Raw genomic sequence first — 23,022 nt, 5'->3', positions numbered from 1 at the left:
TTGAGTCTCTCAGAAGAGAACGAGTTCATGTTCATGCTATCATTCAGAGAAAGCTCTGGCTTTCATTCAAACTGAGTTCCTTTGAAGGGATTATTACATTCTAATTACCTCTGCCTTTGATATAGTCTTTAGTGTTTTGTTTCCAGATGGTTATAATTTCTCAAAAATGAGTATTAAAATTAAATCTTCTAATCACTTATGTTGAGCTAGATTTGGCATTTGTTGAACTTTCTTGTATATGTTTAAGGTATCAGAAATTTCTATTAGTTTTTGCCTCCCTTTAAAGCAGTGTTAATACAATAAGTTGGTAGGTCTATTGCTGACTGTCTCTTAATGTTATATCGCCTTCACATATTTCATTTCAGTTGAAATTAGATTCATGAGGGTGAGGTTTGTTAGGGTGATAGTTACTTTCTTGTACTAGTCATAAAATAAGAAAACTTTTGATGAAAACTTAAGGGATTTAAAATTTTTAAGCAGTGGATATTATTTCATGTCTGTGTCTTGGCTGGAAATTGTATTTTCTCTAAAATAAAAATCTCTACATCAGTTTGGGTAAGAGAAAAAGATGAGTTTTTATTTTTGCTACTTTTGACTTTTAATCTAAATCCACAGTTAGAAAAGCTAGTACTAGTTTCATTTTCTTAAAGCTTTTGTGATTTTTGATGGGTTAGCTGTCCACTCTCAACCTGAAAACTCACCATTAAAGGGAATACAAAATGTTGGTAGCCTTTATCCCTGTTTCATGAACACGTATGTAAGTTGTTAGGTCTACAGATGAAAGGGGTAAAAGATAACTAATAGAGTAGATTTTTTTAAATATTTTTTTTAGATACTATTTCCTCAATTATCCTTTTTTTCCAGTTTTCTTGTAATACCTGTGAAGTTGAAGACAATTCATGAGCTTCAGAAATACTCCAATATTTCTCCTGATAATTTGAATTTCATTGTAACTTCTTATATTTACCAATCCTAAAAAATGCATAGACATTTTAGTATCTCAGGCAGTATAATTACTGATATATTTTAAAAAATGTGAGTGGAAAGCGTACCTTTTTTTTTTTCTTTGTGAGAATGGATTATGCTTATTAAGCTATCAGTAGCCTTGAGGTAATGAAATCTTTTGGTTTCTTATTAAAAACTAAGTGGCACCAATCTTATTATGAATTTAATATTATTAGTGTTATTTAATTATATTGGTATTCAAGATTTTGTCTGATGTAATGGTATGAATGAATATTAAATTTTTTTGATGAGAGTAGTACTGCCATATAGTTCTAATTTCTTAAGTTAATATTTATTGAATATCAAACATGTGAGATACTTTTGGACATAAATCCTGACCTCATGAAGATTATAGTCTAGATAATTTGATTTTCACACTTTCTGTATTTCATTATGAAAATCTTTTTTTTTTTTTAATTATTACTATGAAAAGTTTAATTCTATCCTCTTTTTAAACAGATGCAGTGAAGTTGTTTTGGGTAAAGGATGTGGAGTCCCATCTGCTTTCTCTTACTTTCTTTTCTTAATGGCCCCAGAAGCATTTTCATGGGATTCTAAGACTCTAAGGAACAGTCTAAAAACTATATTATAGCAAGAAAAAAAGAAAAGAACACATTAAAAACTAATAATATAGATTAGGAGCACAGACTATAGAGTTACACTGTCTGGATTGAAAATATGTCTCTCCTATTTATTAGCTGTGTTGCCCTGTTTACATTATTTCCACAACTCATTTTTCTCTTGAGGAAAATAATAGTACCTGTATCTTAGGAATTTCATGAGGATTAAATGAGTTGAATATAAAGCTCTTAGAATAGTGACTGGCACATCATAAATGAGTAGGCATTATGTTAATATTTTATCTTCTTTTTTCTTTCTTTCTTTCAATAAGCAGAGTGACTCTGGAAAAAAGTCTACCTTCAATAAGCCCTGTATTTATTCCCCTTTCCTACAAGTCTTATTCCACTTGGGTTGAACCTAGTGAATGAAGAAAGAATTAATTATATTTTTAAATTATTTTTCACTCAGTATTATTGTAATAATGGTATTTATCATCTGCTCCATTTCTGAACTGTGTTTAACTCTCCCTACACAAACTGATAGGCAAGGAATATAATAATGAAGAACTCTTTGTGCATATTTAGTCTTCAGAGAGCTCAAAATTCTTGAGATCAGGTTATCCCTGGCCTCAGCCTCTTCAGTAGTTATGATTGTAGGCATATACCACCATGTCCCAGTGGTACAAATAAGTTAGCAAAATAGTTTTCTAATGTCCTAAATCTTTGAGAGAATGTTTAGTTATAAAAGTTTGCATTATTGGAGGTAATTTTAATTAGCATCAGTTGAGTAGATTCAGGAGCACTCCAACCCTTGTCTTTTTCATTGTCAAGGCCTAGGAAGCTCATGATTGGCTTCCTGGAAGAAGCAACTCTTCAGATGGATTTGAAGCAGGGAAGTGATATGGTCTTTTCCACTGGAAGGCAGCATGGCATAAGAGGATTGTTTTCAAACTCTTTACTTGGAAGTAATAGGGCTCCTTACTGTAGGAAGTCATTGAAAAAAAAATAATCGAGGGTCTGTTCTGTCATATAGTGTAAAATCAGTTGTGATTCCAAGCATTTTTAAAGTCAACTTTTTTATTATTATTATCTGTTGGATTAGGAAAAAATCTATTCAATAAATTCAGAAGAATGTTAAATAGAAAGCTTAAAGTTTATTTTTCAAATAAACAGAATGAGTAATACACAGAAATAACTTTTTTTTAAGAAACTAAAATCCTATAATACTGTGAAACAGTGGAAAAGATATTACTGAAGGTATTATTTTTGTGTTGTAGTACTTTATAGCTTTGCATATGATGAAGTATAATGCTGTTCTTCTCTCACCCTGAGACATTCTTTTTGCATTAATTGGAACACCAATTCTTAGAAGCCCGGTTTAACATGAAGCTAATTTTGTTTAGCCAAATTTATAGTTAAATAAATGAAATGGTTTTCATCAAAAAAAGAATCATTTAACCCCTGAGACATAAGAATTTAAAAAAAACAGTTGAGGATCTTGAGGAAATGGCTTCTTCTAATAAACAGAGAATATAGCTAAAAATTCAAATATTTCTTCGTAGGGAAGATTTTTAAAAAATGATAAATGGCATACAATATTATGTTAGTTTCATGTGTACTACATAATGATTTGATATTTTTATATATTACAAAATAATTGTCTGTCACCATGCAAAGTTATTACAAAATTATTAACTGTATGCTGTACTTGACGTATCTAATCCAGGAAATTAAAATCAGTTATTTGAGTTCCTCCCATATTATGTGCCAAAAATTACATGGCACTATCATCAAAAATATGTTGAATCATCTATTAAATGGCAGCTCACTTGGGTCTTCTTTCCATTTTGATGTAAAATGGAAATGACCTTACTTATATTAGAACCATTCACTTTCTCAACACAGATACCGATGTTTTTACTTTTCTCTTTGTTTGAGCTAGGGTAAGAGAGAAGTCACCCCTTCTTTCAGAAAGAGAAAGGGGGATGCACCCGGGTGGTTCAGTCAGTTAAGTGTCTGACTCTTGATTACAGTTCAGGTCATGATGTCACGGTTCGTGAGTTTGAGTTCCCGCTGTTAGCACAGAGCCTGCTTGGAGTTCTCTCGCTCAGCTCCTCCCCTGTTTGCACGTTCTCTCTCTCTCTCAAAATAAATAAACTTGGAAAAAAAAAAGAGAAGGGGGTGGAAAAGGAAAACCTGATTTGTCAGGCATTTTATTTGGGGGAAGAATATATATAGCATAGTTCTGTAAGAATATAGTTTTCAGGGGCGCCTGGGTGGTGCAGTCGGTTAGGCGTCCGACTTCAGGTCACGATCTCGCGGTCCGTGAGTTCAAGCCCCGCGTCGGGCTCTGGGCTGATGGCTCAGAGCCTGGAGCCTGTTTCCGATTCTGTGTCTCCCTCTCTCTCTGCCCCTCCCCCATTCATGCTCTGTCTGTCTCTGTCCCAAAAATAAATAAACGTTGAAAAAAAAAAATTAAAAAAAAGAAAGAATATAGTTTTCATGACTGGGGGAGAAATGGTATCTTTAAAAGAATGACTTGAGCCTGTGTAACTTGGCTCATAGTGATTTTTTTGTCATGAAAACAAGCCTTCTTAAAATTAAAAAAAATTTTTTTTTTAGTTTTTAATTTACATCCGAGTTAGCTAGCAACAATGATTTCAGGAGTAGATTCCTTAAGAAAAGCTGCCTTTCTTAAAACCAGATACTGAAGCAATCAAACTTATTTGTCTGCTCTTCACATTTTCTGAATGAAAATACAAATTTCTCTAGGATTAATGCTTCAACGTCTGAATTAATACAGACTTAAATGTTTTATCTGCCCCTAATTCTATAATAGGAAATGACATTAAGTATAGATTGTGGAGAAATAGAGGGATGATTTCAAGGAGTTGTAAATAATTACAACTGATTCTAATACAGAATTGTTTCTACATTATTCTGGCTATAAAAAGATCAACACCAATTTACATATACTCACTAGGTAGGATTACTTACAGTGATCACACCTTATAGCAGTGGTTAATACAATCAGACTAAAATATCTTGTATTGATTTTTTTTTTTTTTTTAATTTTTAAGTAATCTCTATACCCAACATGAAGCTCAAACTCACAATCCCAGTTTCAAGGTCCACATGCTCCATGGAGTGAGCCAGCCAGGTGCCCTTCTTGTAATGATTTTAATAATTGTTGTAAGGGAATTTATTTGTAGGGGCACCTGGGTGGCTCAGTCAGTTAAGCATCCGACTCTTGATTTTGGCTCATGTCATGATCTCAGTTTGTGAAATCGAGCCCCTGTTCCAGGCTATGTCCTGACAGCACAGAGCCTACTTGGGAGTCTCTGTCTCATCTCTCTGATCCTAATCTGCTCCTGCTCTCTTTCTCTCGAAATAAACAAACAACAAAAAAGGTATTTATGGGGTGCCTGGGTGGCTCAGTTGAGCATCTAACTCTTGATTTTGGCTCAGGTCGTGATCTCTCAGTTCATGAGTTTGAGACCCACGTCAGGCTTCATGCTGACAGCACGGAGCCTGCTTGAGATTCTCTCTCTCTCTCTCTCTGCCCCTCTCCTCGCTCACTCACTCTCTCAAAAATAAACATTTTTTTAAAAAGGATGTTTATTTGTAATCAAAGGAAAATGTAAGAAATGTCAATCTATAATTTATAACAATAACTACAAATTTCCTCCCCTCTAAAAATAAAAACCGAAAAAAAAACAAAGTGGAAGTGGTTCCAGATTTACTTCTATCACCTAAAAATCAAACAGTTGATTTTCTTGATGGCAGAATGTTTTCTAAGATCTATTTCCTCCTTTATTAAATATACACTAATATTCAACACTTTATAGTTGGAAGATTCTAAAATGTGTCAAGCTTATAGTCTAAATTCTAAATTGCTATTATGGAATAGTGTCACTAGAAAATATAGGATATTGGACTGATAGAGCCTTAAGAAAAGGAAAGGCACACTAAATCCCCTCTAAATCCCTCTTAAGGGCTTGTTTTGTTATCTTTTGTCTATTTGTTTTAATGTATACATATAAACTCTAGTCAACTGAAGCTGTGCTATATTTATTACTAAAACCTCCCTAATCTTCTGGACTCTTTTTCTTTTTAATGTCCTTTATCTTAAAATCACCTTTCTATTTTAGTTTTTGCGTAGAAATAGTTTGTGATTATGCTTATTGCTCATGAACCACTTCATTAGTCACTTTACAAATAATTGCTTAGTTACATATTCCTTTAGTAGTGTATACATGTATGGAAACCAGTTGCTAAGTAATATCAATAAATTCTTAACAGTGATTTGTAAACTATGCTATACGGGGCAGGGAGAGGGTCAGTGAGTTGGTTACTGAAAACCATTACTTAATAATAATATTTGAAATAAATTACTCATTTCCCTAAACTCATATTAAAAATTAACAGCCCAGTAAAGAACCTACAGCCTCTGAAAACAGTACCCTTCTTTGCAGAGTGCAGGTTTTTATATTATTGTCACTTTCTTAATTTCCTCTCACAGAGGTCTGTCAGGGCATAAGGTATCCTTATTTCACTGATGAGAAAATTGAGGCAAGGAAAGTTTAAGTGATTTGTCTAGAACAAGTTAATAAGTTAAAACTCAGTTGTTATTCCAAACATTCTGAGATAATGTTATCTGTCAAAATTATACTAATCAACTTGTAAGAAATGCATAAAAATACTTAATTGTGGTCAGATATACATAACATAAAATTTACTATTTTAATCATTTTTAATGTCCAGTTCAGTGGCCTTAAGTATACATATTGTACAGCCATTAAAAATGTTTTTTATCTAGGCCAAGTATATGGTGCCCTTAATACAAGATGGTCCCCCAAAAGTAGTATTACTTTTGTACAGATCAAAATAGTTTTGTAGGCGATTATATACACATTTACTCATTTGATAGAGTGTTCAAAACATTTTAAAAACTCCTTTTGGAATTGCTTTCCTTTTTCTTAATATCATTGATATTTCTCTTCTTTGATGGTGAGGTTGATTTTCAAAAACCTGAAGTTTTTCAGAACATTATCTTCAGAATATTGTAGGTGATCAAGCTGGGTAATTCTTTTTAATCAAATATACTTATGAATTCATCCATTCATTTACTCAGCACATATTTATTGAGGGCCTACTAAGTTCCTTTCGTAGGCACTAATTATAACATTGTGAACAAAACTGTATTTGTTTCCATGGAGCATAGTCTAGTAGAGAAGATAAACGTTAAATAAATCATGAATTCTGATAAGCAGCATGAAGAAGAAAAATGGGGTGCTCTGAGAAAATAACAAGAACTTGGAGCATACCTGCTTGATCTTGGATGTCATACTGTCCATAAATAACATTTGAGTTATGACCAAAGAACTCATGAATTAGGTGTGAATTAGGTGAGAGTTGAAGTTAGATGGAGAGCAATAACGTGTGCACAGCCTCTAGGACAGGCAAGTTTGAGGAGCCAAAAGATGAGTAGTAACCTGTGGAATAATATTTGAATGGGAGTGGTATAAAATGAGTCTGAAGAAGTAGGCAAAGCCAGATCATGTAGGGGGAATTTGGATTTTAATGTATTATGAAAGCATTAAAGATTGTTAGGCTACCGTAATTTCATCTGATTTATTGCAGTTATCTCCTAGCTGATTTATCTGCTTACGTTCTTCATCCTCATGACCTTTCCTCAAAAGAGCAGCCAAAGCTATCCTGTTCAAACCTAAGGCATTTCCATTACTCCTTGTCTGTAATACTAAATGCTTTCGTATTTCACTCAACCAAGGTGAAGTTCTTAAAACAGATACAAGGCGCTGTATGATATGGCTGCATGCTATCTTATTTCCTTCCACTTTCTTCCATGTTCCCTTTTCTCCATCCTTATTAGCCCTAGTCTTGTGATGCCAAGAATGTTCATGCCTCAGGATCTCTGAACTTAGAATTTCCTAGCCCTGGAATTTCTTCCTCCAGATAATTATATCCTTGTTCTCTCTCTTCCTTAGGTCTCTTATTATCAGTCAGAACCTTCACACTCACTTTATATGCAGTAGTAACCACCCTCTCCACATTCCATACATCAGCTATGACCACCTCATATGCTCTCTACATATTTGGGTTTGTTGTCTGTCTGCCTTCGCCTACTTCACACACACACACACACACACACACACACACACACACACACACACACACAGAGTTGCATGCTCACACACACACTCCATGAGCTCAGGGCCTTTGTTTTAGTCACTGCTATAGCCCCAAATATCTGTCTACCTCCTCCTACCTCTCTCTCACATACATCCTCCATTAACACAGGGGCTTTCAGTCACTGCTGTACTTCTGTTACCTAGAACAATGTTTGATATGTAGAAGGAACTCGAGTTAATGAAAAGTGAAGAAAGTCACGTTTGTCTCTAGGTACTGGCTTGTGCATCATAATTATAGCCATTTAATGAAATTGGAGTGATGGGAGGAGAGGCACAGTAGCAGGAGCAAATTTCAGGTAGGGAGAAGAATATGAGTTAATTTTTTTAGGCATATTCAGTTTGTGACAACCATGAAACATCCCAAGTTAGATACATTATAGGCAGATGGATATTCTAACAAGGAATACAGACCAGAGGCTTAGGTTAGCAATGGAAATATGGCTGCTTATAGATGATATTTAATATCAGGTATAGTTGCATCTAAATGAGGGCATCTATGAAAAAGAGGTCCCAAGACTAAGCTTTAAAATGTAACATTTGAGTGGAGTAAAAACACTGCTGTTGCCAACAGGAGAAAAGAAGATTGTAGTTTCTAGATTTTGTGTTGACTTTCATTATCCTAAAAATACGAGACCAGGTTATTTGCTAAGAATGAAAGCGTAATTGGGGCGCCTGGGTGGCGCAGTCGGTTAAGCGTCCGACTTCAGCCAGGTCACGATCTCGCGGTCCGTGAGTTCGAGCCCCGCGTCAGGCTCTGGGCTGATGGCTCGGAGCCTGGAGCCTGTTTCCGATTCTGTGTCCCTCTCTCTCTGCCCCTCCCCCGTTCATGCTCTGTCTCTCTCTCTGTCCCAAAAATAAATAAACGTTGAAAAAAAAAAAATTAAAAAAAAAAAAAAAAAGAATGAAAGCGTAAGATTGCTTGGCAGTATTGAAATCTCCTTTGAGTCTGGAGATCAATTTAGAACGGTGTGGGTTTATTCACTTGAAATTTTCTCTAGCAGTGTTTAGCTACATGGTGCGTACAGTAGATGACTGGGTTCATATAGTAAGTAACTGGGTTTATCTAGGGTTGGAGAGAGAAAGGGCAAAGGAATTAAGAGCAGATAAACTAGTTGTCTTGTTTTTGTCGGGGTAATTTATTTAGCTAATCCAACAAACATCCGCTGAGTCTCTGGGTACCAAACAGTATTCTAGCCATTAGTAATAGAATTGAAAAAGACTGCCTGTGCTCTTAGAAGTTCTTGGTGTTGTGAATGAAATAGACGTATAAATAAATAAGACACAGTATGTGATATGATAGAAAGCGTGATCAGCCAAATTTACAGAAGCAAAGAAAAATGAGCCCCTGGGAAATAAGTGAGGCTTCACCAAGGAGGTGACTTTTGAGTCAGGCCTTGATTTTATTTGATAAAGTACACTATTCATAATGACTTCTCTTTTATTCATCTGGTCATAAAAATAACACTGAATTACCAAAGGTACAAATACATTACAGCTCATGCTTGTTCCCATAATTTTCTATCACAAAAATCCCTACATTAGAAATCTATTTTACCATACTACGGGGTGCCTGAGTGACTCACTCAGTTAGCGTCTGACTTGAGCTCAGGTTAGGATCTCACAGTTCATGGGTTTGAGCCCCATGTTGGTCTCTGTGCCGACAGCTCAGAGCCTGGGGCCTGCTTCAGATTCTGTATCTCTCCTCCCCCCCCCCCCCCCCCGCGCCTCCCCTTCTCGCACTCTATCAAAAATAAACATTAAAAAAATAAATGAAAACAAATCTATGTTACCATACAAAAAAGCTCATTGAGTATACACACATGAAACACATATTGGCACCCACTGTATGCTAGATATTAATGCTTATTCATATGTGTGCCGGCTCTATTGAAAAGTACCTAAAATATTTTGAGCAATGACAGTATCAAGAAAACATACAGCCTTCTAAAGTGATTACATCAAAGATGATGTTCATTTGAACTTGAAGGATTTACTAGAAAATCACTGCTTTATAACCATGTCGTGTATAATTAAAAATTGAAAGTCTGTCTCTGGCTTTCATTTAGAGAGATGTTGCTTTGAAAATAAACTGAATCACTGACACACATGCACTAATCTATATACACACGTATATTCATTATGTATATATGAATATAAATATATATCATATATGTAAATATAAATAGATATATATAGTTGTTACAGATTTGGTATGTAATTGAAGTATTATGAATGATTCTTCGGTAATTGCCCAGGACCTAATTATTATATACTTTGACAAGAAAAAGTTTTCAATAACTTTTGAAAAGAAATTATAAATTTTTAACCAAAATGTTACTAATTGTTTATAAGGAAATTCTTAATAGTAAGCTAGAACATTTTAAGATTCCTCTTATTCTCATTGTACCATACCTGAAGTGTCTGTGTCATCATGATTATACCACCATCTTCCTGGGACCTCTGCTATCTTCCCAAAACTTGTTCCATTAATCATCATATCTTTGTTACGTACCTTTTACCTCACATTTTCACTGTGTTCCTTTCAGCATATATATATATCGTCTTTTTTTTTTTTCTTCTTCTAAGTGAGGAGTGAAGAGGACTCTTAACCTTGAAAACTGAAAATAATGGTTTGTACTTTCTTCCTACTTTCTCATCTTCCATTCGGTAGTCCTCTGCAGCATAGCATAGTAGTTACAAGCATAGGTTTTGGAACCTGACTGCTTGGATTTAAAACCTAGTTCTGCCACTTGGTTGTGTGATCTTGAATAAGAAACTTTTTAGTTTCTTCATCTGTTAAATGAAGATAAATTGTTTAACAAGTGCTTGGTACCTGGTAAACAATATGCAGTTATCAACTATTGTTATGTCATCACTGTGACCATCATACCACCCCCAAAAAATTGCTTTTGATAAAGTCATTCTTGACCTTCTGTTTGCAGGGTTGTTTGTAGCCTCTTTATCTTTGAGATGTCACTCTTTACCTTTGAGATGTTGACATCCACTTTAACTGACAAATCTCAAATCTGTCTCCACTATAATTCTCCCTCCTGAGTTTCCTTCCAGTATATAACAATTAGATGGACATTTCTGTCTAGATAATATTACACTTAAACTAACCTTGGCTACTAAGACCAAACACTCGCCCAAGAAACCTGATCCTTTTATCTCATACTCCCTTAGTTGCAACTGTCCACCCACTAACCCAAGTCAAAAACTTGAGACTCTCCCCAGATCCTGTTCATTTCACTACCTCTTAGTGTCACTTCCATCCATCTTCTCTTTTACTGTCAGTACAATATTTGAGTACTTGAGCATCTTTTATGTGACCTGTTGAAATATATCTCTAACTCCTATCTTTATTCCTTCATTTATCCTCTTCCTCTCCATTTAGTGCATTGCTTTCAGAGTCGTTGTTTTAAAATGCAAATATAATTATTTATCTCTTTGCTTAAAACTTGCTTCTCATCACCTAAAGGATAAAACCCAAATGGGGCTTTTCCTACCTCTTAAGCCAAAACTAAAGATTCTTGGAATTTGTTATGTATCAAACTTGTTTGTGTATACTCCTTCCTTTTCCCTCGTTGCCTTTCCCACATCTCTATCTCTCCCCCCTTTCCTCTCTTTCTTCTGGATAAATACCTATTACACAGTGAGAATCATGAAAGTAGAGACTGTCTTTGGTTTTCTTTTATATCCCCAATGTTTAGCATAATGCCAGATAATGATTAGAACAGTATTTCTCAGAGTCTGTCTATGGATGAGACAGCATGGTTGACAAATAAGCATAGAAATTAAGTATAAGTGGTCTAAAACTTTTCTAGCAACTTGGTCAGGGTATTTTATATCTATTAAATCTCATAATAGAAGATGAGGCTTTGTTTTTTTGTATGTCGTTTTTTATTTCATTTTTCTAGTGGTTCATTTTTACTGTACTTTATAAAAGTCTCAGTCTATGATGATTTGGAAATTGTTAAGAAATTAGTTCTTTCACATAAACAGAGAAATACTGCATTAGAAAATTTACCAGAAATGTTTAGAACTTCACCTGGACCAGGTTAATGATCTTTCTGGAGCTGTCTAACTCCAAAAGAGCACATTAATTTTAAAAAGAATAATAGCATATAATATATATATTTACTTCTTGCAACCAAGTAAGTCAGAAACCCAGCTATATATAAAGTTCAAGAAATAATACAGCGTTACGTTCCACCGGTGCAACCAGTCTGATGGCACTTGCATCGGACTGCTATGTTAACCCCAGCCTGGCAGAGCAACCCCCAGTCCCACGCAGCTAGTTCCATGAATGCACAGTGAATGATAGGAAAAAATCCTTTTGGAACATTATTTTTATATTACTAGAAACTCTTCAAATAATAATCTTCTGTTCCTAATAAATATCTGTTGAGTGATTATTTAGATAAATTTAAAGTTCTTTTGGATTATGAAAATAATCAGAAACCCTTCATAGTTCATGCTATTACATAGTCCTTAAACTTCTTTTTCAACTCAGCTGAAGTATTTATTGTCAGTTTGGGGTCTAGTGTAATGATATAATGAAGAGAAGTACATGACTTGGTGATTTCCCTTAAAGAATGTAAAAATTCAGTTAAACTTCGTGAAAAATTTCTGCTATCCTTTCATGTATGCCTTCACAGGGAAACTAAAAGATCAGTGAATCAGAAATTTGTGATACTTATTTTTTCAAAAATGTTTCTATACTGAATATTATGTGCAAGGCACTGAACCACACACAAAATTATGAAGAACCATTGCTTTTTCTAAAGTCCTTCATCTTGCTTGCCTAAAATAGTGACATTCATTTCATTGTGAGCCAGTTTTGAATTATTAACAGTGTAGAGCAGATAATAATACTAAATATTACAATTGAATTCATATGCTTTAGTTCTTTAAAACAAATGCAATTTATACTAGTTTATTAATATTATTAGAACCATTTGATTTTAGCTTGCTTCCTATAAATAATATTAAACATAAAATCACTCATTAAATAGCCTCTTACCAAAAAAAAATTTTTTTTCTAGACAATTGATGCTATAGCTGAGTAGTTTGAAAACCTCACTAAAATACATTCTGCCTGAAACTTGCTGTATTGTTGTTGGTATAATCATCTCAGAAGCTTTCAAATTTACTTATATTAAAAATAGATCTTCCGTCTAGTTTCTGCTGATAGCTTTTAGTATGAAAATTAATGGTCTTTACATAATCATGGCTTTTTTAACATTGAAATCTCTAGTTATAAGCTTTACTCACTGCCAGTAACGGGGTAGACCTTTTCACAAACTTAGAATTCTCCTTCCTCAATTTTATAGATTAGAGAAAAAAATAACACTATTTCTTTGTTAGCCCACAAAATGTTCCCCATTAGTTCTCCTATTTCCCAGAGCTTTCATGATAATTCTTTATTGAATTTAAGTATTGTATGAAGAAGAAATTTCATAGAATTTGAAAGAAAGGGTGACAGCAGGAACTTAAATGAAATTTAATTTATGTCTTAAGCATAGTGACCAGGTTAATAACATACATTACATTGTTAGAACATTATCTTTGTCCAATTCAAAAATGCAGCCTTTGAAACTATTTTATGTAAAGTTCCAATATTTTAAGTTGAGTGTATGTCAGTTCTCTCTTCTCTGACTAGTTGGGAGAGGGAAAAACAGAAGTTTTGGTTTTTTGGGGTTTTTTTAAATAAATAAATTTATTCCCACTTATATTTTACTTACCTGAAGTTATTTTTTAAAGAAAGCTTGGAGGGAGATTGGAAATGAAAAGCAAAATAGAATGATTGTATATGCTTTCCCAAAATATGTGGGGAAGCTTCAGAATTGATCTCTCAAATGTAACGAGATTGGCCTTTCCTAAGGGAAAAAGTTACGAAGAATAAAATATCAGGTGTCTTAAAAATACCTCATTTTTAAAATTTACTTGATGAAGGGGCAGGCTTATATTTATACTTCTTCATTGTAAAAATCTACATCATACTTTCCTTTCTCATCCACTGTTTCATTACAGAACTAGAGCCAATATCCCAGTATTTAGAGAAATGCTTCAGAATTCAGACCTTTTTAGAATGTCTATACTGTTGTCATGACAAAGTGAAAAACGATAGCATGGCAAATCTGAAAATTCTTTATCCATCTAATATTAAAATCCAGGAAAAAAATATTGGATTATTCTAAGGTCACTTCAGGTGTAATTTTTTAAATTATAAGAAAAGAAAATGGTTTCCTCTTTTTAGATTGGGTTTTTATTTTTAGTATTGGTTAGTTTGAAGGTATAGCTACTTTTTTTTTTAAAGGGTGTGAGTGGCATTACATTTTGATCAGTTACAGAATGAGTTACACAACTCAGAGCTTTAGGTAATCAAAAATTAAGTTTGTTTTCTTTCCTGTTCTAGTTACCGGTTTACTAAAATAGTGAGCATACATGATCACTTGAAAATTGGGCTTCTGGAGCACCTGAACAGAAAGGGAGTGGTTCATATTCAGCATTACAAAAGACAACTTTCTCTTTTTGAAGGGGATTACTTTGGCTATTTTCCAGGTACTGGGGAAATTCCAGATTCATTACAAGTTATTGGGATGGCTATTAATTATTCATTTCCTAAAATATGTTGATTACAGACTTGAGATTTGGTTATATAGTAGAACTTTATTTCACTTCATCAATTAAAAAATGATATAGAAATTTATAGTGAAATACAAAATTGAGACTCTTATGAGTCATTAATTTTTTCCAGAGAACTCTAGAAACATCAGTCTTATTGATCAGAACATATTTAACGGAAGAACTTTTTGAAAATAATGTAAGAGCAATAGGATTTGTGCATGTGTGTATAAGGAAAACTTATGTACAGAGCATTGTAGCCTTTCCAGCTAATTAAATAATGAAAGAAAATCATAACCTCACATAATATTCCAATTTTAGATGTATGGAAATTTGTAACCAGAGAGTTTTTCATAGAGAATTATTACTTTATAAAATAGTTGAATGGTATATGCATTCTTTTTAAAAATAGTTCTTCATGGTGGCAGTGGTTAAAGTTCTATATACATTGAACCATATGGCAGAATGTCCACTGATTGAGACATTCGATTATTTAGAAGAACTCTCTTCAGAATTTTTATACCTCATTCTAGGTTGAAGATTTAGTGAGGAGTCTTGATAAAAATATATTTCCAAATACTTTTCCTTCACATGTCTTTGACTTATATGGATTTATCCTGATAGCTTGGGGCATTCACAGTAGCTGTTTTTCTTCATTAGAAAAGCCTGCCTAGGCATTACTGGGACTTCTGTTTTTGAACTTACAGAACTTTTAGATAGGTTATAGTTATATCCCAGGGTGTAATTCAGGTCTCTTTAGTCTAGTGTTTTCCCACTGTTCTCAGTTTCTGTAAGGACAGCTTCCAGTCTTTCTGTCATACAAGTTTTCATTCATTCAACACACCTTTATTAAGGTAGGTGTCAGGCATTGTGCTGTAGACCCTGAGGTACAAAGGTGAAATAGACATGGAGGCTGCTTTCAAAATAAGCGCAGTGTAAGTGAGTTCAAGGTATAGAGTTTGCTCAGAAGAAGTAATATTAGTTCTTCCTTGAGGTGCTGAGCAAGATAAAATGTTGTAAGAGATACTGACATGAGTGTTAAAGAATAGGAATTTCTTACAGGGGAAGAACATTCTAAGAAAGGGAGGAAGAAGTACATGGCTAAGGTTCAATCTTAATACATTAAACTAAGGACTAATATGTCTTAAGACACAGAGCCACTTTCAGGAACAGATACTTAGTAGTCATGTCTGCTCACAAAATGACTGGCTTGCACATACCCAGGCATTCTCATTCTCATGGATAAACCAGTTTTTCATACTAGCTTATGTCCTGACCTTCCAGTTAACCAACTGGTTGTTTTATCACAAAGACTAATTTAAATTAATGAATGCCAAAACTCTTTAACATCTACTAAATGTGAAATTTAGTTTTTTAACTAAAGCAATTTTGCTTGTTCACTACTGTAAGTTTTTACTTACTTCTTTTTACATTAAGAATTGAGACTACTGGTACAAAATCCTCTTCATTCTGTTTATTGCTTTATTTTTAACATAGTATTTGATAAAATTCTACCAATTGTAAGAACCACTCTAGGCACCATTCTGATATAAGTAAAATGTGGCTTAAGATCTGTGTTTTATTATGAGTCACATCACCTCATACTTGAACTTCAGTTTTTTTGGTGGTGAGAAGCTCTCCTTGAAATACTGAAGTGTTGGTATCTGTCAATGTCAGGTAGTTGAAATCTGAATTAACAAAGGTGAAGCTTTGTTAATGGCATATGACTGGTAGAACATCACAAAACTCATAAGTAGCCATAAAATAACATACTAATACTATTTATGTAATCCCTTTTGTTTTTACAATAGATTTATTTACATCTGTATTCTCAGGTTTTGCTAGGAGAAACCGTTTATGTTAGGAAAGGATGAGTTTTGTTCTGTTCTGCAGTTCAAGAATCATTGAGAGTGAGAAATATATCCACATAGGTGCATAAAACGTGTGATTTCAGGTCCATATTATGTCACTCAATAAAGTATCTTACAGGTTAAAAGGAGAAATTCCCTTTGTCTGTATATGTCTTAAGAAAGGAGTTGTTTTGGGACAGTCCCAATCAGATGGAAAAGTGATACTTGTTATAGCAGAGGAATCTTTGAGAGAGATGCTTCAGAACTATGGTTATTGTTGTTTTTATTATTGAACTAACCAAAATCTTTATTCTTTAAAACATTGTATTTAATGGCAACTAGTCCAAATGTCCAGTTTTCTTGTATTTGTCAAAGATGTTCATTCTTCTAAGATAGCCCCATATTAAAAGATAGAATGAATTGTATAAATTATAACTCAAACTGCAGTATGACCAATATTAAGAAACTACCTTCTTACTTCTGCCACGGTGATGGCATTGAATACTGACAACACTTGAGGCATGGAAATACTTTAGTTGTTTGACCTGTATTCTAATTATACCTTGAAATTTATACCAAAAATTAAAAGAGAACTTTTAGTATTTTAGGTAGTCTTTATACTAGTCCAAGAATATAATGATTCCCAGAATAATAATTTCAAGGTGAGGGAGAAAAGTATTGTATTTTACAATATGAGAAAGAAAAGTCTGACATCAGTTTCAGTTTTTAAACTACTGTGATATGTGCATTAGTAGAACACTTAAACTGTCTATTGAATTTCTGTATTTATATATGTTTGTATAAATTTTTAGAAAAATGTAGCTTGTGAGTTTCTTAACACAGTATGTTCTGGTGTATATCTGAAACTAATGTAACATTGTGTGTCAACTATACTTAAATTTTTTAAAAATTATGTTTAACAAATAGAATGTTTTTTTTTTATTTTAAACATAAGGGTTACCTCAAAATATATTGATTATGATATCTTGATAAGTAATACAAGCACTTATTAAAACTGTGTTTTGTTTTTAGTTTGTTAATGTTCAATTATAGTCATCTTCAAAATGGCTTGTGTCACTTTGAAAATAATCATTGGTCTCTGTATCAAGGACTAAAAAAAAATCTAAGCAGAGACCCACTACAAAGTAGATAGTGAATTGAATGAAAGTTAAAAGGATGGGAAAGTTTTTTGGTGTTTGCTTGTTTGTATGTTTCAGTTTATTTATTTTACATAATCTCTACTGTGGGGCTCAGGCTCACAACCCTGAGATCAAGAGTCACACAAAAGCATGGGCAAGTTTTTAATAGGTGCTGTCCTTCTTTTGGTTTATATAATTTAAACCAAGTGACTTAAACCATTAAATCAGGTGGGAGTGCTTGATGAAGATTTGAGATTATCCATTACCAGCTAATATATTTTTGCCTCCCTAAGTAATAATTCATTCAAGAAAAATTTGCTCTGTGCCAAACATTGGAGGAAAAGATTTAAAAAGCCAAAAGGATAAAAACATTTGTATATGTAGACAAAAACATGTTTTATTAAACGTGTGTTTATTGTACACATACTGAGTGCTGGAGATATACATATAATTGATATTATGGTTCCTGCTCTCATGAAGGTCACAGTCCATTTGGCAAGACAGATAAACTAAAAATTAAAGTTACAGTATATTAGAAAATAAGTGGTGTAGTACAAGTGAGCATTATGCAATATGGAAACATACCAAAGGAAACATTAGAAGGAAATCTAGGAATACTTCCCAGACAGGATACCTGAATCTTGATGGTTTAGTAGAAGTTAATAGAACAAAGAAGGTATATTTCACATAGATGGATTGATGTTGCAAATTTAAGAGTGAGAGAATACATGGAGGTCAAGGAACCTCAAGTAATTAAATGAGGCTAGGATAGAGTCACATAAAGGTATTAGCAAGATAAGAGGCCACATAGGTGGGCAAAAGACAGACTCTTCTCAAAAATTGAGATTTCAATTTGAAATTGCTATTATTTTTAGCATGAAAGTGATATAAATTTTAGAAAAATCACTCCGGATGCTACTGGAAAGCTACAGATTTTAAATTATATTTGGAAGTTCTTTGCAAGATAAGGATACATAGAATTAAGTGAAAACAGTTCAAAAATTATTCACATCTGTACAACTTGGTTCTTAGTTTGGTAAAACCATAAATTAGGTTCTTTGTATAATTGTGTTACATTAGTAGAATATCATATTCTTAGTATAACCCTGAACTGATCAAATTCAAGGATTTGAAAACTAACTGATAATTGTTGGAAATGCTGTCTGACCTCCCCTTTGCCTCATTGACTATATAGTGTTCATCCTGTTTGTATTGAATCAGATGATACTACTAAGTGGTGGCATTTAGTGTAGCCATGGTGCATTCTGGGTTGCCTGACCCTACCTCTAGTGCTGGATTTATAGTTAAAAGAACATATAATACAAAAGGAAAAGAGAATGAATCTCAAAAGCTGTGTAAGATTTTGAGAGGTTGACATGTAAAAGGAGTTCAGAAGTTGGAAAGTATCCTTTCCTGAATCGCCTCCTACACTGTAATCTACCGTTATCTTCCTCTTGCTCCCATAAAATTTGATATCTGCTGAAAATGGCTTGTAAATGACACATAGTCCACTCTAAACATTTTTATTTGCTTTCATTGCCTAAGAATTAATTATATAATAACAAATTCCATGATATTATAAACAATTTCCCTTTTGCCTTATTATAGGTACTAGACTACCAATTTGAGCAGTATTATTTTTATTACATTGAAAATACCAAAATAGATGTTATGGTTACTTAAGTAAACCTAAATTAATTCATAATTGAAACCACAAAACAGAACATCATAATTTATTTCAAAAAATCAAATATGCTTAATTTTGAAGTTTTAGTCAAACAGTACATGGTATATAGGCATAGTTTATGGCATGCCAGTTATTGGCATGAACCCAGCAGGTTGAACTTTTCATAGCTACCAAGACTGTTTAATCCCAGACTATTAACCTAACTGAGTGATAAGCAAGCTGTGAAAAACTTTGACTCCCAAGACCAATGTCTTCCTGCAGTAAAAAAAAAAAAAAAGAAAAAAAAGAAAAGTATATGTCAGTCATTACATATTCTATTTAATGACTCTAGACATCTAATTCATAAAGTAATATTGGGTTCTTAATAAAGAATAATAACATTGGGTTCAAATTATATGGTATTATCAACTTAAAATCATTCTATCTTGAGATAAAGTGTTAGGGAAAAACTGTACTTCTGGCATCGATTTTATTTTAACTCCTAAATTATTTCATTCTGAATAGAAAGGAGATGGAGAATTAACTAATTCATAGTTTTAATCTTGCCAAAAAGGAAAATTGAATTGTCATGATACTGAAGAACTGGAGGAAGTAGGAACACACTTAGCCAGAGTTCACATAACAAAAGTTAAGTTTCCTCAGGCTCAGCGAATCTGTACTGTCCCTTCTAAAATTGGTTGACCAAATGGAAAATGTAAAGGCCGCTCTTTCATAAGGAATTGACAATGGAAGCAATAAATACCTCTTTAAAGTTAATTTCTTGCTTGCACTCTATCTCAGTTTTTACCTACTCAGGCTAATTTGCAGGTGCCTGGGATGAGTAGACAAACCATAATTTCTACCAATCAAGTAAAAGAAGGAAAGAAAACTCTGAGCTTCTCTCCCAGTTAACAGGTAGTTTGCTGTGGTTAAAATTAATGCAGATTTTACAGCAACAAATAATAGCATTTTCATTTATTATAAGTAATTGATTTGAAATTTGGGAAATGAATAGTTGAGTGCATCATTTGAGTGTTCATTTGACCAGTTATTTATTAGTTCATGAGGCCATCATTTAAATTTTTCTCTATATATTATGGCAAGTCCGTTTGTTTCTCTCTTCATTTTACATGTTTAACCTGTGGTTACTTTTACTTGAAAATGTGTTTTATTCTTTGCAGTGTTTGAGCAACACTCCTCCACTTACTGAATATTTCCTCAATGATAAGTATCAAGAAGAACTCAATTTTGACAATCCCTTAGGAATGAGAGGTGAAATAGCTAAATCTTACGCTGAATTGATCAAACAAATGTGGTCTGGAAAATTTAGCTATGTCACACCAAGAGCCTTTAAGGTTAGTATGGTTAATACATTTTTGTTAGGGCTATATGACCCCCAGAACAAAAATGTGTTCTTTGGGGGAAGCCCTGAAAAATCATAGCTGTTACATTGGCTTATGGCACTCCATAGGGACCTAGCACAAATAGAAAGATACACAGTATATCAGTGCTGTTCAATTTTCTGGGTGGGAGGTGTGGTGGACGATTACTTTAAAATGTCTAAAAAATCTCTGGGAGATGGGGAGGGAAATATTGAAATAAAGATTGGAAAACACTGTTATGGTACAAAATGACAAGAAAGAGACAGCAGAGCATAGGCAGGTTGCTTTATAATAAGTACATGTATGAGAAACCTACATAAATTTATTTATACAAATGTAAAGGCTAAATTTGGGCATGTCATTGAAGTCTAAGCACTCAGGTTATTTTGAGAGTCCTTGTAAATTTGAAAAATTATTAAAATGAAACTAGTCTATATAGCCAGCGCTAAATATGAATTACTTTCAATATAATCCTTACACTTTTAAGTTCATTCTTTTTTGTGAAGTGGTTTCTTACAACCAATAAAACTTTAATTTGTCATTCAAATAAGAATGAAATTTAGTTTTATATAGTTAAAAGATTTTTCCTATTTATTTACAGGTGAGATCTATGGGAAATTTTAAACTTAAAAGAGAATAAGAAGCTCTCAGCTTTCAGCCATTTTTAAATATACACAAATGACACTCATATAGGACATCTGCTAAGCCATATTTTATTAACTGTATACTAGTTCCTAAACCATAAAAACAACAAATCAAAATACTCCTGTATTTATCTTAACTTTCTAAGCTTTGAACAAGCTAGTTTAGACAAACTATTTCTCAATCCTTACCCAGGATTCTAGTTAGTTTCATTTTGCCAGCTATTCTCTTTTAAAATTATGTGTAAACAGGCTCTTGATATCTGACTTTTCCTTTCACATTTCTTTTCAGTCTTATAAAAAAATAGTACTGCAAAGACTAGGAAAATTATATATGAACACAAACATTCCTTTTATCTCTGGAATTTACCCTCTTTTTTATACACAGAAACTAAAGGAGAACGTTGTAATTTTTTCTAGTGACCCGGAAATATTATTGAATTTTAATAAGTTTGAGTATTTCCAAATCCTTTGTACAAAACTCTACCATTTTCTCCTTGTTATTTCCTCAGGTCAACATTTCTACATTAGAGATTAGTTATAATTTTAAAAATATTTTTAGATATGTAATTATCTGTATGAACTTATGTGTCTGTAGTTACCATATCTGCAAATGACTGCCAAAGTGCCACAAGTTGTTTTGAGGGTTACAAATAGATTGTAACAGAGTCAGTGAATTCACAAATATAAAATCCATAAATAATGAGAATCATATTTGTTTTAATCAATTTTGTCCCCGTAACTGATTTTGTATTTTTGCTTTTCTTACAGACGCAAGTAGGACGTTTTGCACCTCAGTTCTCTGGATACCAGCAGCAGGACTGTCAAGAGCTATTAGCTTTCCTATTAGATGGACTGCATGAGGATTTGAATCGAATTAGGAAAAAACCATATATACAGTTAAAAGATGCTGATGGAAGGCCAGATAAGGTAAATTTAATAATATCATTGTCACCATTGTTACAATAATGTGATATTTCTGTGTAATATGTGTCTGTTTTTCTTACAGATAGTTGCTGAAGAAGCCTGGGAAAACCATTTAAAAAGAAATGATTCTATCATAGTAGATATATTTCACGGCCTTTTCAAATCAACTTTAGTTTGTCCTGAATGTGCTAAGATTTCAGTAACATTTGATCCTTTTTGTTACTTGACACTTCCATTGCCCATGAAAAAAGAACGTACTTTGGAAGTTTATTTGGTTAGAATGGATCCACTTACCAAACCTATGCAGGTAGGTCATGATTATTTTCTTTGCCTTTGTTGCTTTTATTAAAACTTAGTGTCGAGGGGTGCCTAGGTGGCTCAGTTGGTCTAGTGTCTGACTCTTGATTTCAGTTCAGGTCATGATCCCAGGGTCGTGGGATCAAGCCCCATGTCAGACTCTATGCTAAGCTTGGAGCCTGATTAAGACTCTGTCTCTTTCTATCCTGCCCCTCTTCCACACTCGCATGCACTCTGTCTCTCTCTCTAAAATTAAAAAAAACAAAACAAAATCTTAAGTGTTGAGACCTTGTGTCTCAAGCACAATTCAGTAATTAAGTTTATATATGTAAGAGATTTTATAAGCTAAATACTTTGGAAATTAATACACCTTTTTAGAATCGTGAAAGGCTGAGGGATGTGTAAAGTATCATTTGTATAAATAAAATTCTCAAAGGCTTTTTCTTACAAAAGAAAAAATGAGAGGTTCAATTTTGCAATGTTATGATAAATATTTTTCCTATTTTCCAACTTTAATGTTAATTGTAATTTTTTTCTAGTGTCTTTTGAAAATAAAACTAATAGTACACATTTTGATTCATGTTATGATAATGGTATATTTAAATACCTGTAATTTTTAGGCATCTTAACAACTTGGAGGAGAAATAGAAATTTAGTTGGGCTGGGATGCCTGGGTGGCTCAGTCGGGTAAGCGTCCAACTCTTGATTTTGGCTCA

The 23,022-nt window shown here is 33.3% G+C and overlaps 1 protein-coding gene across 6 annotated transcripts in view; it reads left to right on the top strand.

Moving 5' to 3' along the window:
* USP15 (ubiquitin specific peptidase 15) overlaps positions 1-23,022 on the top strand; it is a 119,684-nt gene that overhangs the window by 77,889 nt on the left and 18,773 nt on the right. For 3 of the 6 annotated variants that reach the window (XM_040491537.1, XM_040491536.1, XM_040491538.1), the window contains 3 exons: positions 20,241-20,414; positions 21,854-22,012; positions 22,092-22,316. In XM_040491537.1, the coding sequence (XP_040347471.1) occupies positions 20,241-20,414; positions 21,854-22,012; positions 22,092-22,316 (558 nt within the window). Of the gene's footprint in view, positions 1-2,396; positions 2,495-14,195; positions 14,342-20,240; positions 20,415-21,853; positions 22,013-22,091; positions 22,317-23,022 lie in introns of those variants that run through there. The other 3 variants (XM_040491539.1, XM_040491540.1, XM_040491541.1) reach the window with 3 other exon arrangements.

Source organism: Herpailurus yagouaroundi, unplaced genomic scaffold, assembly GCF_014898765.1.
Source record: "Herpailurus yagouaroundi ecotype Mexico unplaced genomic scaffold, PumYag 182, whole genome shotgun sequence".
Classification (NCBI taxonomy): Eukaryota; Metazoa; Chordata; class Mammalia; order Carnivora; family Felidae; genus Herpailurus; species Herpailurus yagouaroundi.
This window is presented reverse-complemented; position numbering and strand designations above follow the sequence as displayed.